This window comes from Mastacembelus armatus, chromosome 14 (genome assembly GCF_900324485.2).
Source record: "Mastacembelus armatus chromosome 14, fMasArm1.2, whole genome shotgun sequence".
Taxonomy (NCBI): domain Eukaryota; kingdom Metazoa; phylum Chordata; class Actinopteri; order Synbranchiformes; family Mastacembelidae; genus Mastacembelus; species Mastacembelus armatus.
In genome coordinates, this window is record NC_046646.1 from 10,667,118 (window position 1) to 10,685,836 (window position 18,719).

Sequence of the window (18,719 nt, forward strand, 5' to 3'; positions counted from 1 at the left end):
ACGTTATATTTTTATTCCTATATTTAGACTGCTTTTAGTGAATTAAAAAAGTAAATAAAAGTTACTGCGCCATGTGTAGAAGTTTACGCATCATACTAAGTCAGTAGGGTCATTTCTAAATGGTTTAATTCTGTAAACTACTTTTATTTTTTATGCAAAATGTTATCTCTGAAATGTTTATCGACAATAGATGGCAGAAGTTCAAAATATTAATGACATGTGGACCAAAGAAGAAGAGACCACTTCCGTGTCATCACCGTTGTGTAGTGGCAGGAAGTTGACAGCTGCGCGAGGCAACAAAAATAAAAACAAGTTGTTAACTTAAAATAGAGCAATTGCAGTAATATTCCGTTAAAACAACAACAAATATTATACATTATTTTAACATATATGATTTCCCCGTAATGCAACCCTTTTACAGTCATGTAGTCTATCTTTCCAGATAATAAAGCTGACCTTTATTTCGAAGAGTTTGACCGGAAATGCCATGTTCTCGTAAAAGGCCGTGACTTCACGGTCAGACTGGTGTGGTGTGCAGGTAAAAGCATCAACAAGCCGTAATAAAAGCCGCTGTGGGGATGGTTCTTTTGTCACCACTGCGACTCATGGACTAATTTTTACGGATATGAGTTTTGTTGTAAATAATAACGGCCTGACATGTTTTTACCTCAGTGAAGAGGCAGCTAAATCTCGTTCATCGTCACGTTGGCCACAAACCTGGTTATATCCGTCAGACCCAGACTCACCGAAATGCCTGAAACCATGTCCCCAGTGCCCGTCCTGCCGCTGGTGATCAGCTGCTCCCTGTCTGTGCTCGGCTGCTTGGCTACGATGAAACTCATCCCTGCTTTCAAAGAGCATTTCATCTCCGCAAGACTGTACGGAATCGACCTAAACAAGACGTCCAAAAAGGAAGTGTACGTGTCTATTCAGTGTCTTAACCTTTAACCTTAGTTTGTGTTTATTAGTGTGTGCAGGTTGCAGGTCAGCTGTGGGCTTTTCCCACCCACATTCTCACTTTGTCTCTGTTTTTGGTCTCGACAGTCCAGAGTCTCAAGGAGTCATCAGTGGGACAGTCTTCCTAATCATCCTCTTCTGCTTCATCCCAGTGCCTTTCCTCAGCTGCTTTGTAGGAGATCAGTGCATGGGCTTCCCACATGATGAGGTGTGTTGATTGACGTATAGTCAGTCAGTCTGTTTCTGTCCCCAGCTCATGTATCTGTGTTTGCTCAGTTTGTACAGCTGATCGGTGCTCTTCTGGCCATCTGCTGCATGATCTTCCTGGGCTTTGCTGACGACGTGCTGAACCTACGATGGAGACACAAGCTTCTGCTCCCCACGATGGCTTCCCTGCCGCTGCTCATGGTCTATTTCACCAACTTCGGCAACACGGTCATAGTGGTGCCCAAACCCTTCAGAGCCCTTCTTGGGCTACACTTGGATCTTGGTGGGTTGTGCGATTGTTAGCAGAATTATTTGGGTATTCCAGATATTTTTCCTAGATATCCTCCATTTCTTCCTTAGGGATCCCAAGATTTTACCAAGCCATTGTTCTTTGACTGGTGTCATTTTGAAATATGGTTTAGTTTCAGGAAGGTTAGGAAATGAGACATCGTTTACTCAAATGGTTTAGGGAAATTCATTGTATGTTGTCTGATACTGTGAATTTGACCCATACACATGTGGCAGTTGCTGGTGGAAGTGACCTCTGTAATAATTTGAATATCTTGCAGGTATTCTCTACTATGTCTACATGGGAATGCTTGCAGTATTCTGCACAAATGCCATCAACATCCTAGCAGGCATCAACGGAATTGAATCTGGTCAAGCCCTTTTTATTTCCGGCTCCATCATCGTCTTCAACCTGCTAGAGCTCAGTGGTGTGTGGTTGTTTCTTTTCTCATCAGCGTTACAGATCAGTGTCTGCACTGCAAGTCATGAGTTTACTGGATATTTTTACATGTAAATGTCTGAAACAAGTTAAATTCCCCTGTCAAAGTGTGAAATTATCCCACCACATAGGCAGAATTTAGAATTGAGGACATTTAGCAGTGCACCTTTTTAATCAACATAAAAAATTGCTTATGACATGCAAAAATGCTGAACACTTTTAATCTGACGTTTGGTTTGTTGTGTTTTGGATATCTTATTGATCAGGAGATTACCGTGATGACCATGTTTTCTCCCTTTACTTCATGATACCGTTTTTCTTCACAACATTGGCACTTTTTTACCACAACTGGTAAGTTAAAACTATTGCATTCAGCTGTCTAAATTTGAAAGTGCAGAGGAATATTTTGTATGTTTGGGCCCTTAATGTATAATCTCTTTACTTTTAACCTGTTTTGTCACAGGTATCCGTCATCTGTGTTTGTGGGAGACACTTTCTGCTACTTTGCTGGGATGACATTTGCTGTAGTTGGCATCCTGGGGCACTTCAGCAAAACAATGCTGCTTTTCTTCATTCCCCAAGTAGTGAACTTTGTCTACTCCTTACCTCAGCTTTTTCACATCATCCCCTGCCCCAGACACCGGCTCCCCAGGTAACCTGCTGCTTATGCAATTTGTCTGTGATATATTTTCAAATATCACTGATGTTGATTATTTACTCTTATTGTTTGTTTGTATTTTTCTTTCTCCCAATTATTCTGCTACTGGAAGACTGAATCCAGACACTGGTAAACTGGAAATGAGCTATTCTAAATTCAAAAGAAAGGACCTCTCTAAATTAGGACACCTTATTCTAAAGGTAAAGCTCTTGTTTTGGTGCATTATTTTGTTTTACTTATAATTCACTTATTCATTGTTTCTAAACTATGCATGTTTTCTTATTAATAACTTAATCATTTAAGAGTAACACGTATATCTTTGAACGAGCAAGCAATTAGCACAGAATTGCCTATTCATTTTCTGTCTTTAGCCTTGTAATTTTCTCAAAGTCTTTCTGCTCTATTTCACTCATAATGTCAGTGTATAGTAACAAAATGCAGTGGGATTTTAGTGTTTTCCACAGGTCTGGAATATAATCATGGCGGTAGTTGGCAGAACAGTTTGGCATTAACTGTGGTCTGTTATGTAATTACAAACAGCAAATACATGTGACCTTTAACCCAATATTTGGATTTACTGGCTATTTCTATTATTTTTATACACTATGTGTTATAGATCCAACCCTCCAGACTTCCCCTGCATCTACCTACATGGAAAGATAAGACAGTAAAAGTAAAAAAATCAGAGTAAACAGTCTGTGCTGTGTACAAAGATGGCACTGTTTGTCATTTATCAATATTGGAAGATGTGCTGCCAGGTGCTCCTGCTTCTCAGGTTTGTTTTTGACCTGAGAGGCAGGGGAGAAGAGCGTTCAGTGTGACTGAAACATGTAGGCCAATTCACGCTGAATGTGTTTAGACACGCTTAACAAATCTCATGCAATATACTGAGCTCCATTCTATCAAATTTGTCATTTCACACAAAACACATTACACACGAGTCACAAGCTCTTTCCTGTTAATTAACTTTGTACTGGTGTCTATTATGACCAAAATCCTTACATAAAAATGTAGCTGATTTGTTCCTGATGAGCCTACATGAAGCCTACATTGCTCTGTACATTCATGCTGTTGGTCAGCCTGGTGAAGACCATGGTGAAGACCGCTCATCAGGAGTGGCTGGCAGACAGACACTGTTCTGGCCAAAGAGACACTGAACAGAGCTCTAAAAACACTTCAGTGTGAATGAGTTATTTTATTAGCACTTTTTTACACGTTGCTTACACCTTGTTTTCAGTGTGAATTCCCAGTAACAGACAGAAGACAAAGGTAGAGTGAGGGGAATAGTCTGGCAGCCAGTGAATCTGCAGCTGGATTCATTTGCGTTTTGACTAACATCTACGTCCTCAGCATTAAATTTTAAATTAGCACAAACATCTGTGTGCTGCTGCATATTCCTAGTTTGACATCTTCTTATACGGCAGCTTCCGCACAGCTGTCGTATTGTCCTTGGGTAAGTCAGTGAACCCGATGATGTCACTCCCAGTAAATGTGCCATCGCTGTTTGAGTAGGTGGGTGATGGTGTTGTACGCCATCAATCTGAGTGTGTGAATCAGCGAATAGTGTAACATGTGCACTGAGTTTGTTTAGGTGCATATAAAACGCTATATAAGTAAATTTGTCTAATTCTCAGTATATTATAGATGCAGTACCTTCATAAACCTGTTTTCTACAAGAAGTTAAATTTCAAGTTTATTTTAGTGCATTTTACCATATAAGTCTCAGTGCGCTATACAACATTCAGCAAGATGTGGTCCACGTGGATAAACACACTGGTGAGGAAGGCCACCAGGAGACTCCCACGTGTTTATTGTTTTATTACAATAATGTCTTTGACCCTCAACAGGTGGCAGAGTTACTGAAGCTGCTCGAGGTGCAAAGAGGCCAGGAGAAAGATGATGATTTTATTGAGTGCAACAATATGACCATAATAAATCTAGTTTTGAAATTATTTGGGCCCATCCATGAGAGGGATCTGACAATCATCATGCTCATCATACAGGTACAACAAAGCACCTGCTGTGTCTACATACACTCAAACATCGTTAGTCACTGAGGAGTAGGTGGCTGTTTGACATTATGCTCATTTTCATTTCTCACTCAGGTAATGGGCAGTGCAGTGGCTTTTGGAATCCGTTACCATCTGGTGCGTCTCTTCTACGACGTCTAGACAACTCTAATGAAAACATGGGAGAGAATGATGACTGAAACATATGATTTTGTTTTCGAACTATTTTACAGGCTCATGGTTCATCTGTCTTTTCCTAGATTTTATTACCTCACAATTTTATTTCTGCCCCAAATTCTACCTACAGTAAAGACCCAGTGCAGCATTTAAAACTATATTAGACAATTTCCACATATAATCATTAAAGGCTAAGGGCCTGATTTAAACGTCAGTACTGTCAGTTATTCTTCTTCCACTATGGGTTTCAGTAATTACAAGCAGGAAAAAGTAATTGGACCTTAATTATCTAATGTGCCCACCCTGAAAGTATATTTTTGTACCAGTTTTTTTTAAAGGAAATTACAATAAGTAGGGATGACTCTGTCATTGGGGCAGTCAAAAGCAGTGGCTGGTTGCTTGCTCCTAATTGTTACCATTTGATAACAGATCTGTGGATCTGTAGGTGCTCCAAAATGAAACAAATGTTCACATAATGGTCCATTGCCTGAATCTGCTGTTGAAGCACAACTGGCTAAAGTATCCACTCACACTTAATTCTGCATGACTATCAATCCATGCAACATAGGTGGGAAGGTTAGTATATTTTTTTTGTTTGATTTTTACCTGTAAACTTGCTCTTATGAAGGTGACTGAAATAAAAGTGTGAGGATAAGGAAGTCATCATCAGTCTGAAGAATCTCACAGGTGTAGGCATGTGTGGATAGCAGAAGAGGCGAGGTGAGATTATAGTGTCTGAATCATTGTAAAGGTTACTGAAGGTCTGTAAAAAGTGAGGAGTGTCCTGACTAAAACAATGAGAATTGATTGTTTGCACCTTTTTGGTATTATTGGATACAGAGATGTATTTTTATGCTATGCATTTGTTCCCCCAAGGGTTCATTCAGCAAACATAAATGTGAAGTCAGCTGGCACTGGATGATTTTGTTTAGGAATGTAACTAAATAACAAACTGTTTACTGTTGAAATGAAAAGCTCAAATTATTAAATAAAAGCTGAGAAAAATAAACACATTGTTCATTTTGTTGACAATACTGTAGTAAATATGATTCTGAATGCAATATATTGCGTTTATTTAACTGCTTACTTATGTTATTAGGTAAAGTCCCAGAGCAAATGCATTTAATTACATCGCGGTCCTGATTATTCCAAATATAAATCGCAAAACCTGGAATCAAAAGGGGGGATTTGAGGCGGAACCATTGAGCTCTACTGTGTTTCCGGGAGGCATTTACGCTGAACACACCCTATATTTCTTTGGACTGGCCTGAACAATTTCGATATTTACATCACGTTAATGCGTTTAAACAGCGGGTTGTCGTGCTGACTTTACTGTAAGTACTGTAAGTAAGAAATTGTACGTTTTTATAATGTTTTTATTATAATAGTGTTTCCGGGCGGTGTTTTAGAAGCTGTGCCAGAGCTGCTGAATGTGCGAGAGGCGGCGGTGACGTTAGCTAACACCTGGCAGGTGAGGGCTGATGGTCAGGCCGGGGAAACGGCCAGTCTTCAACACAGCACAACACATTTAGACCCCGAGGAGCCAGAGAGATGCCCTCCAACAAGCGGACACAGAAGAGGACTCTTCAGCTGGAGTGTGAATGGGCTTCGTGTCAGGAGTCGTTCAGTCTGATGGAAAACTTCTGCCAGCATGTGGAGGGTCACCTCAGGGCCCTGAGCACCGAGGACGTAGAGGACGTAGAGGACACAGAAGGTGGGAGGTATTTTTTAGTGTAACTCAACCATATAATATCAAATACAGCCTGGACGCATTTCTCATATATTAACGTTAGGCCTTGTGCTGCAGCACATTGGTTTGAAATGAAATAAAAATATTTACCCAGACAGTCACTTTATTTATCTTTGTAATTGTGTCAGTTTAGCCATAAATCAGAGTATAAAAGTACTGCAATTACTTTTCGTTATGTGTACCTATACTAATATTAATACTAAATTCTGCTAAATTATATCTCAAATTTGCCACCGTGACACAGTGTGATCCTGTGCTGTTATGAAAGATCACAAGCGAGGCTCTGAAAGGTGTTGCTGACTAACGCTAAATCTATTCTTTCTGCGCCAAGAGGAGAGAAACTGTCTCTGGAGAGACTGTGGTTTCTGCTCTGTGGAGGGTCCTGAAGAGTTGCGACGACACTTGTTCTTTCACTGTTACCACACTAAGCTGAAACAGTTGGGTCAGCAGATGCTCAATGCCCAACCAGAAATTGGCAGCTGCTCCATCGGCTACCACAACCGCAACATTATCCCTGAAATCCCAGACAACTTTATCTGCCTTTGGGAGGAGTGTGAGGTAAAGTCTTACGAGTTTACATTGTAAAGTAGAATTTTTTTTTTTTTTTTACTGAAATCCTATGTATTTCAACGTTTGAATTTATATGTTCTCTTTGTCATAGCAACCACCATATGAAAACCCTGAGTGGTTCTACCGTCATGTGGAGATGCATAGCTTGTGCATAGATATACCGACAGGAGACTGTGAATTCCCAGTACGCTGTGGATGGAAAGGTAAATAATTTAACACACAATACATGTGACACATTTATGGTGAATACATTTTTTGCTTAATACTAAGAATATGGGAACCAAAATTCTGCACTTGTCTCTCTCTCCACAGACTGCGAAGCCACCGCTAAGGGCCGTCCTAAGCTGAGGGAGCATCTGCGGAGCCACACCCAGGAGAAGGTAGTGGCATGTCCAGGCTGTGGGGGCATGTACGCCAGCAACACCAAGTTGTTTGACCACATCATACGACAGAGCGCCATGGAAGGTAGAAACTTGTCCAGATTATGACAGAGTCATTAATAACTGTATTTGCAGCTTATTTAGGTTCTGGTTTAACATCCTTTCTCTATTAATGGTAGGTCAGAGGTTCCAGTGTTCCCACTGTTCCAAACGTTTTGCAACAGAGAGACTTCTCAGAGACCACATGCGTACTCACGGTCAGTTCCACTTTTATTAGTCACTCAGTAGGGTCATCTGTCATCTCAGATATTCTATTGGTTTGAAAAATGTTAAAAAAAAGGAAATGGTCCTTTGCTGTTTTGTGCTTTTGTTTGAGCAAAAAAAGAATAAAAAGGGGAAATAATAATAAAAATTATGCACATTTATTGCCATGAATGACCATTTTTCCCAAACATGCTTTACAGTTTTAGATTCTCGTCTACTTTCCCACACAAAATAAAACAACCTCGAGAACAAAGCAACATCGATTGGCCTAGCTATTTCATCAGTTAAATTTTTTGCATGTTTTTTAACCCCCAACAATGTTGCCATAAATCCTTACCTATCTCCCACCTAAACGCAGTGCCGCCAGGATTTCAGTTGACCATGTCCATGCACTTTGGTGGAGTATGTCCTGTTGAAAATAAACATTGCTGCAGTATGATCAGATTTCATGTCAACATTGGTTTATCTCTTACTTGTCTGTGCAGTGAGCCACTACAAATGTCCACTGTGTGACATGACTTGCCCATCACCCTCTTCTCTGCGCAACCATATCAAGTTCCGGCACAGTAACGAGAAGCCATACAGCTGCGATTACTGCGAATACAGGTATTATATCCCCTGAAGCTGCAGCCATGCAAATCAACACTAACCTGTTAACACACACTTGCAGTGACGTCGTCGTCTTTTTGTGCTCGTAGCTGTAAGAATCTGATTGACTTGCGCAAGCACTTGGATACCCACAGCAGTGAGCCGGCGTTTCACTGTGACGTTCCTGGCTGTTGTTTCACCTGTCGTACACTTGGCACCATGAAAATTCACAACAAAAGAGAGCATGATGTAAGAGAAGGAATCTTTTAAATAATTGTTAACTTGTGCTTAGGCAGGTTTATATATTATTCTCTGCTTTCTTTATCAGGGGGGTTTTGCAGCTCGCTATAAGTGCCATGTGTGTGGTCAGTGCTTCACCAGGGGCAACAACCTAACTGTCCATCTGCACAAAAAGCATCAATTCAAATGGCCCTCTGGACACCCCAGATTCAGGTAAGTCTTTGCATTGATCCAGCAGTTGTTATGAGCTCAGGATGTATGCAGTATCGCAGCACTGATGGACTGTTTATCACTTTGTCAGGTACAAAGAGCATGAGGATGGCTTCTTGCGGCTGCAGCTAATTCGCTACGAGAGTGTCGAACTAACCGAGCAGTTGATGAGGGAAAGACAAAATAGGCAATTGGAGGACGCTGAGAGCAGTGGTCAGACTGAAGGTCAAGCCATGGAAGAAGAGCCTCCGGGGGCAGCACCTTCAGAGTTGCAGGTAGAACTGAGAGGGGTGCTGCTGGAAGAGCGGAGGACTGAGAAGCCAACAGTCAGTGCTGAGGAGGCTGGCCAGGAAGAGGGCATGTTGTATGTTCTCAGTGAAGCTTTGTCACAAGCAGGAGAGGACTCAGACATGCTGCAACTCTAGGATGCTCCTCAACATCAAGGAATGCAGGTGGTTTAACTGCAGACAAGACCTTTACATGACAGGATATTCTGTAATCAGCTGTGCTGTTTCACAAATGTGTAGTAAATATGAGTAATCTTAGGAAATTACTGACCCATTAATGGAGGCTGATGCAGAGATGTAGGTTTTAAAAAGAAGGTGAGGCACTCTTAAGTGAAGGAACACATACTCGATGATCCATCTTGACTATCAGCCTATATTAGGTAATAAACCAGTTTTAGGTGTTTTGTTCACTTATATGCTAATATGATTTAAAATGATATTCACTCATTCAGTGTGTCTTGTTCTAAAACATTTTCGAACATTAACATTAATGCTGGACTGCTCAGTGGATGGTAGTTCTCTTTTTAAATGGGAAATCTGTCCAAAATTCAGAAATACATCAGTCACAACCCTGAGTAGTATTATTATTGTTGGCTAAAATGCATAGATTCCACCAGAGGGTTTGGGTTCATTAGCTCTCTGGGGTCTGTATTTTGCAATTCTATCATTTGAATAAAATTGACATAATATGTTTGATAAAATCATGTTTGAACTATTTTTTTGTAATTTAAATGTTTTAATTTTACTGTGTGGAATGTGTTCTTTAATGTTGCGTGTTATATTGTGGAATTACTTTCATTTAGAGAGGAACGTCTACCAGCATTATGTCGCCCCCTGCTGAACATAACTTATACTGCACCTCGACTTTGTGATTAAATGGAGCTCTACACGTTATTAATCTAATATGTAGTGAGTTGACAACTTGATAAACGGATATAAAGTGACTGTAAACTCAAATTAGCCATTGTAGAATTCACTCAAGTGCATGTCTGTAGTCAAATGTTTTCACGCATGTGATTTAAAATCTTTGTTCCCAAATGGCAAAACACATGTGCTTAAAAATACAAGTTATTCTACTCAGTGTCCACTGTTATCCTAAAATAACATCTTTTTGTCTGAAAGCCCTGTATATACTTTATATAATTTAATTCTACTAGTCAAAGATAGACACAAGCTAGAGCTGGGATTGCCTTTGTAGGGTGCCACAATAATGCCATAGTGTCAATGGCTGGACTCACATGTGATTTGCAGTACGTGGTGGCATTAGCTATGTGTAGGAGATTAGGCAGCACACAGCTTAGTTTAAGTGTTACTGCTCTGTGCTCTCAGAGTCTGCAATTAGTGAACTCTGTTCTCTTGGGACCACTTTTAATGGCTCCATGTCTGTTGACTTTGCAAGGATTATAATGATGTATAGTATAATGTCGCTGCTCAGTTTACATCTGCAGATTTTTCTTAAACTCTGATGAGAAGATGGGTATCATGAGGCTTCATGCATTGCTGCTGCTGCTGCAATTGTTATTGTCCCTCCAGAGAGTCATATCTCAGTTGCCTGGATGGATTGAACAAATGGAAGGTAGTGGTAAGACCTATAATGCCAGTATAATGTTATTTTTTAATCATGTTTCTAAAGTCATTCCATTCATTTTTATTTTTTATATCTGTCTTTGTTTAAAGCTGATAAACTTGTTTTACTGTAGGTGAGAGTGAATGGATTTCCCAGCCAGATTTCATAGATGACACATACTGGTCTGGGTCAGCGCCACTTTGTTTGGGAGGCTGTAAGGCACAACACCAGGAGCTGAGGAGAGATCGCTGTGGGGACTCAAGCTGCTGCTGGTTCGGCTACAAGTCCCTGTGCCGTGGTAAGAGGTTCTGTTGACATTTGGTAAAACATTCGGACACTTAGAAACTGAAGTCACCCTGTCTGGTAAACCTGTTTGCATTTTCTTTGTATGGCAGTAAATTGTGGGAGACCAGATGTGGACTATAACGGAGTAGTGTATGGTAATGACTGGTGGGTGGGCTCTGTGGTGAGGTACACCTGTCGCTCTGGCTTCATGCTGGTGGGGAATCCTACCAGATATTGCCAGCCTAATGGCCTCTGGACCCCGAAACCAACCTGCCTCAGTGAGTAAAGACTGACCACAGTGACACCAAGGTTTTATGATCCTTTTTAGCTCATCGTATGATCTACTCCACACATCTTGTAGGAATGTGTCAGCGGGGACGCATTGAAATCAGTGAGAAGGAACTAAACGGGACCTGCAACTCTAGCTGCACATTTAAAAGCTACTTCGGCCCACCCAAGCAAGGCTGCACTCGGATAGACAACTGTAAGAAGAAGGAGACTGGCTGGAAGCGATTCTTCGCACAGTGTGTCCCTTGCATTTGTGATTGTGCTTTATCATGCGGTGAGTAGTTTCCTTACTACAGGTATAAATGACCAGCTGTAGAGCTGATGTAAGGTGAACATGCTGCTGTGTTGTCTCTGAATGTGGAGCATTATTGCTTTAAACATGAATTTACTGTCTTTTCTTGAAGAATTCTATGCAAAGAAGACTTTTGTCTGTTTATTTTTAGCATCTGCGGGCTAAAACATGAAGACAACACTATGTTGACCATACACTGAGAGATCAGATGATGAAGAAATACACAGCTTGTTCACCCCAGAGCTACACTATGGTTTTGCTTCTTCATCCAACTCTCTGGACAAATCAGAGCCCCAGAATCTGGATGTTCTAGGACATTGATCTAATCTCTCTGGCTCAGTGAAATAACCATTTCTTCCTGATTTCTATACCTCTAAGTTTAGTCAGTCTGTGTGATACACATGGCAAAAGGGTCAGAAGATAAAAGTGAGTTGAATTTTTTACTCATTTAAAACAGCCTAAAATATTATGTCAGAGTTAGGTCAAATAATTGTTTTAAATACTTATAATAAAACATTTTACTTAAAGTGCCAGATGGTGATGTCTGTGTTTAACATGAGGCTCTTCTTGGGTAGGCATCTTGTTATAGATGTGACAGTATTATGTATCATGGCAATCTGTGGTTTTCTTATGTCTGTAAACATGTTTGGGTTTCTAATAGAAAGGAAGAAGGAAGTGAAAGCACAGAGATTAGCATTTCTGTCTTATTTGCTCCTCCTCTCTGTCCATCTGTCCTGGAAGGAGCTGAAACCTTAATCTTGTTACAAAAGGAGGAGCTTTGTTTCAGGAGCTCGGAGGTCAGAGTGACCACAAAAAGTGTAGTAGACCTTACTAAGTGATTGTTTTGCAGGGAGTGTACTATGCAATTTAAATTGTTTATTATGGAACATGATCTCTTAATATCTTCTACAGCTCACAACATGTCAGAGCATCCACACACATATCTCAACTAAACCTCAGCTATACTACACCCAGCTATATTTAACTATGAATGTGACCCCAGGACAAACTATTGGTCAAATCTTCACAAAATATAAATAAGTTTACTTTTTTTTTAAGTCAGTGTCACTATGGGATTATTTTTTTGTAAGTTCGACACTTTGCAAGCCAGATGAGTGGAGTTTGTAAAACTAAATGCTCACACACTTTTTACTTGTGTGCATTTGTTAAATGACATTACTCCTGAAAGCCACTAGGTGTTGCTATTTTGTTTATTCTCTCACACGCTGAGCTTTCTGACAGGATTGGTCTACCAGTATATTTGCCCGAGCTCACTTCCTTCCACACCTAAGTTTGGGTCTTCCTTCACTGTGAACCTGGCCACACACAAAGACACAACGACATCTACAGGATTTTCTTAAGAGCAGAAGAATTGTTCATCATAACTTGAAATATGTAGAGCACCCAAATGAAATCACTTTAGGAACAAAGGATAATATGCAGAGATATTAAAGGGATGTCATGGGCGGTGTTACTTGAAGTCCTGTTGTGTTTCCTGCCGTCTTCTCGGGGCACCCAGCAGTACACCTCCATCTACCACAGAGCTGAAATAGGACTCAGGAGTCATGTTAGGTTATCCTCCACAGACAGTCTGATAGGAAGAATTGCTGGATCTGCACACTATAATATATATTTGGTTGTAGTGAGACCATGCATACTTTACATTCACACTTACATGTCTCATTTAATGTTATGTGGATTCTGGTATATATCCGCCCTTATTTGTGAGAGGTGCTCTTGTTAACAGCAGAAAGTAGAGCAGTTGTTCTTAGCGCCATCCTGTTACATCTTCTCTCTCAGATGCGTCTACCAGCAGAGGTGATGTAGTATTTATGCTGTGCCTAACCCTCTTTTGTGAGCACACTCCAGTCCCAGTCATTTTTTATTTATCCCTGTAAGGGCCTGAAATGCCCACAATCAGGTGTTTACTCTCACTTGTTAATGTGTGTTTTGAATTGGGAAACGCTTATCTCTGAGGTGACTTATTGACATTTGAGCCAATGAATAATCCGATTTATTGTGTTTTTTTTTTTTTTTAATGAGGATGTATGAATGAGAAAAGCTGATTGTTTAAGTGAGGTCGTTTTTTTTTTCCTTCTTCCTCTTTTTCAAGACAAGTAATATGTCATGCTATTAGGAGCTGGCCAGTGAAGTAGATAGTAGATTAAAGTAGCAGCAGTCTTGTCCATTCATATTTGAAAATGGCCATGCAACATATTTACTAGAGTCTGAAAACAAAGCATTCGCCTGCGTTTTGGATGATGACTTTTCTCTGAGACCAAAACTGGGTTGTAAAAAAAAAGAAAAAACAGGGTGCAAACCTGTGATGATTTTTAACTCTTTGCTCTGCCATCGCTTTAATGAATTCAGATGTACCTGAGTTACAGTGTCTGTATCTAAGAATATGGTCATGGCTATAGCACTTGCAAATAGAAAAATCACACACAGACACACACACACAGAACTGGTTGCTCATGTGGCGAGGTGAGAGCTCGTTTTAAATTGGTCTAATTAAGAGGCAGGTGCGGCTGGCTAAAAATGATTTGATTTCCTCTCAGGAGTGATGTAAAGCATGTAGGCTCCACTTGAACGCGAGTAACCCCGGTTGTTTTACCGAAAATAACCCGGGCACTGCAGCATCAGCACCAGGCAGCTGCGCAGGTGCGGCCTTTAAAGAGACAGAAGGACTTAAATTTCACCAAAAATAAAAAAATAAAAAACAACCCCTCCTCATGTTTATATCGACTGTCACCAGCAACATAACGTCGGGCCCACGCAGCTGCAGCCCACGCAGATCGACTGTTTCAATAGTGTGCGGCTAATTAAAAGAAAAAAAAAACTTTATCCTAATTTAATTGGGTTATTCCCATTTCTCTCACTTCCCCAGAGATAAGAAACCAGATTAGGCTGAGAATAGAAAATAGAGGTTTGTATAACCGTATGGATCACAAGCTCCTGGGTCAGTTTGAGCTGAATGCATTTAATTAACTGTAAAGAAACTTTTATCTTATAGCTTCTGCCTTAAACCACCACAATATTCTAACACGTCCTCAAAGGGAGTCAGAATGTGTCTGTTATGAATAAATGTATTATGGTCTTATTCCCCCCCCCCCTTTTTTTTTTTAATCTGTGAGACTTTATTGAGCCTAAAATGTGATGTCAGGGTGAGGATTAGGAGGAAACAGTCTAAACTGGGTTTTTCCCTCCAGTATCATCCTGTCAGCAACGCCCTGTATCCCAGACCGGTGTGCGTACAGCACAGACGCACTAACCGGTTAAGCGGCTGCTACATCGAGCTGCTGCTGCTGATGCTGCTGAAGCATCTGCTGCACTGTTTGGCTGTTTTTGTTTCCTTCCACATGTCCGGGGTCTGAATACCGTCATCTACACCACTGCTGCGTATGTGTGTGAATATCGCGATGCGGGTTGGGGACGGATGGATTTAACGAAGGGAATAATCCAACCGAGGAAAAACATGAGAGGCATCCTGCTCCCCTGACGATTCTCTGGGATGCAGTCATAGTTTGAGGCCGGACATGATTTTAATGTCAGGAGTTGCTGTAGTGGATGCGGGATGATGTGCGCCGCACCCCGGGAGATATTGATAAGGGGAACACAATTCGGTTATTTAATGCCTCAAAACCGACCCTGATTTTTCCTGGACTGTGGCTCACAGTGAGCATCTTGCTGCTTTTGGTTGGCAGGGACCGCTTGGAGGGACCTGCTGATGTGGAGGGATTGTGTTGTCTTGTCTGGAGGGATCAACTGAGCGCTATTGCTCTCACCCACAGAGGAGAACCAGGGCTGAGCTGCTCACCTGGTCATTTCGACGCACAATAATAAGTATGTTCAATGCCTGCGTGCGTGCGTGTGCGTGCGTGTACAATGCAACACTAGGTGTGAGTGGTACAGCCAAGGTTAGAGTAAAGACATCCTCAGTACAGGCTCGTTTATGACTCGTCTACCTCATAAAAAGTCTCCTCAGTTCTCTTTCTCCTTCACCAAGTGTCTCATGTTTTCATTCACCGCGTCCTTCGCCAGAGCCCGGTCAGACTGGTCGCCGTTCAGGTTTTGTTGCGCATTTTTTCTTGCATCTACGGTACTGTAGGCGCTGGCAGTGATGCTTGTTCAGATATGAAGCCTTTTACCATCCCAGTGTTCAATTCTTTTTACTGTGCAGCCTGTAAGACAATTAAAGGGAAAGTTATAGTCATCATCACTGAGTCCACTAAAAGTTTCAATTCACCTCTAAAGCTTTTTATCAGAGACCCGACTTCAGGATACTGACTTTCGCTTTAATTAGGCTATCTTAAAAACTCTACCGAAAAATAACTTTAAATTTGATATGGTTATAGTCACCATCACAACGAACAAGAGTCCACTGAAAGTTTAGCTAAACCTTTTTTTTATCTGTAGAACTAATAAATGCTATCAGTCTGCCAAGCATAATGGAAGAGAAATCGTGTTTTTTTATATCACGAATTACAGGTAGCTAAAGAAACATTTCAGGATGTTTTGATGATTCTCTGCTTTAATAAAACACATGTTCCTCATATTTCAGTAGTGACTATTTATTGCATTTTCCTGTGTGCAACAAGTCCTGAGCCTTTAATTTGTTTTGTCCGAGGCGGTACCGTAGTTGCAGGAAAAAGGCGCAACCACACTTGCACGGCGACTAGCTTGACCGCGATCCTTCAAAGGACGGTTCGTTTTTCATCCGCATCAGTTTGTTGGTAACAGGTGCTTTTTGCTCTTTGGAGGACTAGGAGCATCAACACTGACAATAAGCGCAGAGCACAGACTGACGGCAAAGCTATTCAGAAATAGGCGGAGTTTGGCGTTTGTGCTGGGGATGGTGGGGGTCCAACTATTACATTGCGTGTTGCGCATACCGTAGCACAACGGTGCCAAGCAGCACAGATCAATCAGAATCAATATCGGGCCAGTCTGGAGCTGATCCTGGTTGTTTGCATGTCTGTGTGTTTAGACTGTGTCTGTTGCTGCGGGCTCAGGTGACGCCTGTTTAACTGTTGGTGCAACTTCACCTGAAACTGGATGTTTCAAAATGCTGAATGCCAATAATAGCTCAAAACAGAAAGAGCTAGTTGAATCACAAGAGACGGACCTCTTATCTAATGAGGCACATCACAACATGCAGTGTCACATGACATGCGTGCACAAAAATGAATTTATTAGGCTACAGAATCAAACACAGTTTAGGTTTGTTTATAAAAATACTTTTATTTTATTGCATTACTTAAAATATTTATATGTACAAGAAACATATGCCTCCCTGTAAACTCCACCTATGTCTACAGATAGATACAATAACCATATTTCATCCCTTTGGAGGCTTTTATAATGGCTGTGTGCCTTGACTTTGGTGCTTTACATGACAGACCATGGAGGCCTTCATGTGACTGAGAGGCCATTAAAGCCTGTCAGTGTTGTACAGCGTTGATATGCAGCCTGGTAATGGAAATTCACTAATGGCAGGATGATCAATAGAAGCTATGGTCTATTCACTCGTCCTCTTCACATGAGGATATTTTATTACATATACAGTAGGTCATGGATAGTAGACAGAGAGTACTACAAGTCTGTGCTGCTTTGCATGACAACAGTGGATGTTTGTATACAGTGATTGTGTGTACATGCATCCTATTACAAAATTTGTGGGTTCAGATTTTTAATATTTAAAGTGTGCTGTTCAGGTTTATTTCGCTCTGTCTCATCTCCTTGTCACTGATGACAACAATGACTGCTTCATATTTGTCAGCGTTTACTAAAGAATCTTGGTTTCTGAAAAATTTCTAAAAACAGGTGTCACAAAGGATGGGCTGAGATGCTTCAGCCTGATCCTTTTTTTTTGGTTGATGTTTTCAAGGTATGTGAGAAGGAGAATGTGTACTTGGGATGTGAACAACCAAAAATAAGCCATTCATTCATTCATTATTTTCAAGTTGGCTGGTGAGCAGTAAACACGTCATCTGAAGGACAAGTGGAAGCTTGAGAAATTCATTTCTGATGCAAAAGACACTGTTTATGTGCATATATCTGTTTTTTAATATCTAACAATGTTCAAAACAGTCCTAAAATTGTACTTTGGGTAGTAACATACAGATGAGCATGAAGACTTAACTATTCAGACAGAATCAGAAGGCTTTGTATATTTAACTGTTGTTTTGTTACTAGTACCACAGGCAGTTTTGTCGGTAAGATTGGCTGAAATTGGCTTATAAGTTCTAGCAAGTGAGTTAATGGATAAGTAACACAGACTTGCAGTATAGAAATAACAAAGATATGTGTTATTAATTTTTTCACCAGAAAGCACTGACAAGTTTAATGTTTGAATTGTAAAATATACACACTATACATATTCTGGTCCCAATTCTTAAAATGAAAAACAAATTTTGTGGAATATATTGCTATGAGATGTGTAAATACTCAATATTTTATATTATAAACCATGTGAATTGGGCAGCACAGTGGATTAGTCCATCGGAGTGAGTGTGAGTGTGTGAGGTTGTGTGTCTCTATGTGGCCCTGTGATGGACTGGTGACCTGTCCAGGGTGTACCCCTGCCTTTCACCCAAAGAGAGCTGGGATAGGCTCCAGCAGATCCCTGTGAACCTAAATAGGAATAAGTGGGAATAGATGATGGATGGATGGATAGATGGATGGATACCATTTCAGTAGTTCAATATTCTTCAAGTATACCTTCAATTTAACTATGTTTCGCTGTGTCGATGGTGGAATGAGTACAATACACAGTAAAACACACTCAGCATCCATAAACCTTTAACTGATAATTATACGGCTCTTTATTTATAGCCAGAGCACTAATCTAAGGTTGACCAATTGATTACCCTTTGAATCACTTTGAAACTAATTTGAATCACATCCACGGCTCTCAATTTATTGCATTTATTAATTTAGTGCTGGAGTATTTTTTCAAAAAATAGTTATCTTTAACCTGATCCATAAAATAAAGGTGGACAGGTGACCTGTCCAGGGTGTACCCCTGCCTTTCACCCAAAGAGAGCTGGGATAGGTTCCAGCAGATCCCTGTGATTCTAGTTAGGAATAAGCAGGTATAGATGATGGATGGATGGATAAAAAAAGGTAAGAGGAGTCAAACATCCAGGCCTCTTCAGTATACTGATGACAGGAAGACAATGTATTGTTTCAGTTTGTGATTATTGGGAAGCTAATGGCTGAGCAGGCAATGCATGGTTTAACCAGCACTTCGGACAGGCCTCT

General features: G+C 40.7%; 3 protein-coding genes across 4 annotated transcripts; all 3 read left to right on the top strand.

Annotated features, from left to right (window-relative positions):
* The first annotated feature begins 490 nt into the window (after nt 1-490).
* Nucleotides 491-5,744, top strand: dpagt1 (dolichyl-phosphate (UDP-N-acetylglucosamine) N-acetylglucosaminephosphotransferase 1 (GlcNAc-1-P transferase)). Its single transcript, XM_026329408.1, has 9 exons — nt 491-917; nt 1,045-1,165; nt 1,234-1,447; nt 1,734-1,880; nt 2,158-2,242; nt 2,355-2,543; nt 2,662-2,749; nt 4,397-4,552; nt 4,655-5,744. The coding sequence occupies exons 1-9, from the start codon at nt 751-753 to the stop codon at nt 4,718-4,720; spliced, it is 1,233 nt and encodes a 410-aa protein (XP_026185193.1). The 5' UTR covers nt 491-750; the 3' UTR covers nt 4,721-5,744.
* A 219-nt stretch (nt 5,745-5,963) lies between these two features.
* Nucleotides 5,964-9,958, top strand: hinfp (histone H4 transcription factor). Of its 2 annotated transcripts, XM_026328325.1 has the most exons (10): nt 5,964-6,069; nt 6,145-6,449; nt 6,817-7,043; nt 7,147-7,258; nt 7,368-7,520; nt 7,615-7,692; nt 8,185-8,305; nt 8,398-8,536; nt 8,616-8,740; nt 8,829-9,958. In XM_026328325.1, the coding sequence occupies exons 2-10, from the start codon at nt 6,287-6,289 to the stop codon at nt 9,160-9,162; spliced, it is 1,452 nt and encodes a 483-aa protein (XP_026184110.1). In that variant the 5' UTR covers nt 5,964-6,069; nt 6,145-6,286; the 3' UTR covers nt 9,163-9,958. The 2 variants fall into 2 exon arrangements, with proteins under 2 accessions (XP_026184110.1, XP_026184111.1); XM_026328326.1 differs by lacking the exon at nt 5,964-6,069 and having other exon boundaries at nt 6,079-6,449.
* Nucleotides 9,959-10,593: 635 nt separating this feature from the next.
* LOC113143065 (sushi, von Willebrand factor type A, EGF and pentraxin domain-containing protein 1) lies at nt 10,594-11,782 on the top strand. Its single transcript, XM_026328526.1, has 5 exons — nt 10,594-10,606; nt 10,725-10,889; nt 10,987-11,154; nt 11,238-11,438; nt 11,608-11,782. The coding sequence occupies exons 1-5, from the start codon at nt 10,594-10,596 to the stop codon at nt 11,619-11,621; spliced, it is 561 nt and encodes a 186-aa protein (XP_026184311.1). The 3' UTR covers nt 11,622-11,782.
* Nucleotides 11,783-18,719: the final 6,937 nt, after the last annotated feature.

What these genes read in the sequence shown, in the direction of transcription:
- dpagt1 (XM_026329408.1), top strand. Translation starts at nt 751, where the DNA reads ATGCCTGAAACCATGTCCCCAGTGCCCGTCCTGCCGCTGGTGATCAGC. An exon ending in TAGGACACCTTATTCTAAAG is followed by an intron (nt 2,750 to 4,396) that starts GTAAAGCTCTTG and finishes GACCCTCAACAG; the next exon opens with GTGGCAGAGTTACTGAAGCT. An exon ending in TCATCATGCTCATCATACAG is followed by an intron (nt 4,553 to 4,654) that starts GTACAACAAAGC and finishes TTTCTCACTCAG; the next exon opens with GTAATGGGCAGTGCAGTGGC.
- hinfp (XM_026328325.1), top strand. Translation starts at nt 6,287, where the DNA reads ATGCCCTCCAACAAGCGGACACAGAAGAGGACTCTTCAGCTGGAGTGT. An exon ending in GCCTTTGGGAGGAGTGTGAG is followed by an intron (nt 7,044 to 7,146) that starts GTAAAGTCTTAC and finishes TCTTTGTCATAG; the next exon opens with CAACCACCATATGAAAACCC. An exon ending in ACAACAAAAGAGAGCATGAT is followed by an intron (nt 8,537 to 8,615) that starts GTAAGAGAAGGA and finishes TTTCTTTATCAG; the next exon opens with GGGGGTTTTGCAGCTCGCTA.
- LOC113143065 (XM_026328526.1), top strand. An exon ending in CTACAAGTCCCTGTGCCGTG is followed by an intron (nt 10,890 to 10,986) that starts GTAAGAGGTTCT and finishes TTTGTATGGCAG; the next exon opens with TAAATTGTGGGAGACCAGAT. An exon ending in CCCGAAACCAACCTGCCTCA is followed by an intron (nt 11,155 to 11,237) that starts GTGAGTAAAGAC and finishes CACATCTTGTAG; the next exon opens with GAATGTGTCAGCGGGGACGC.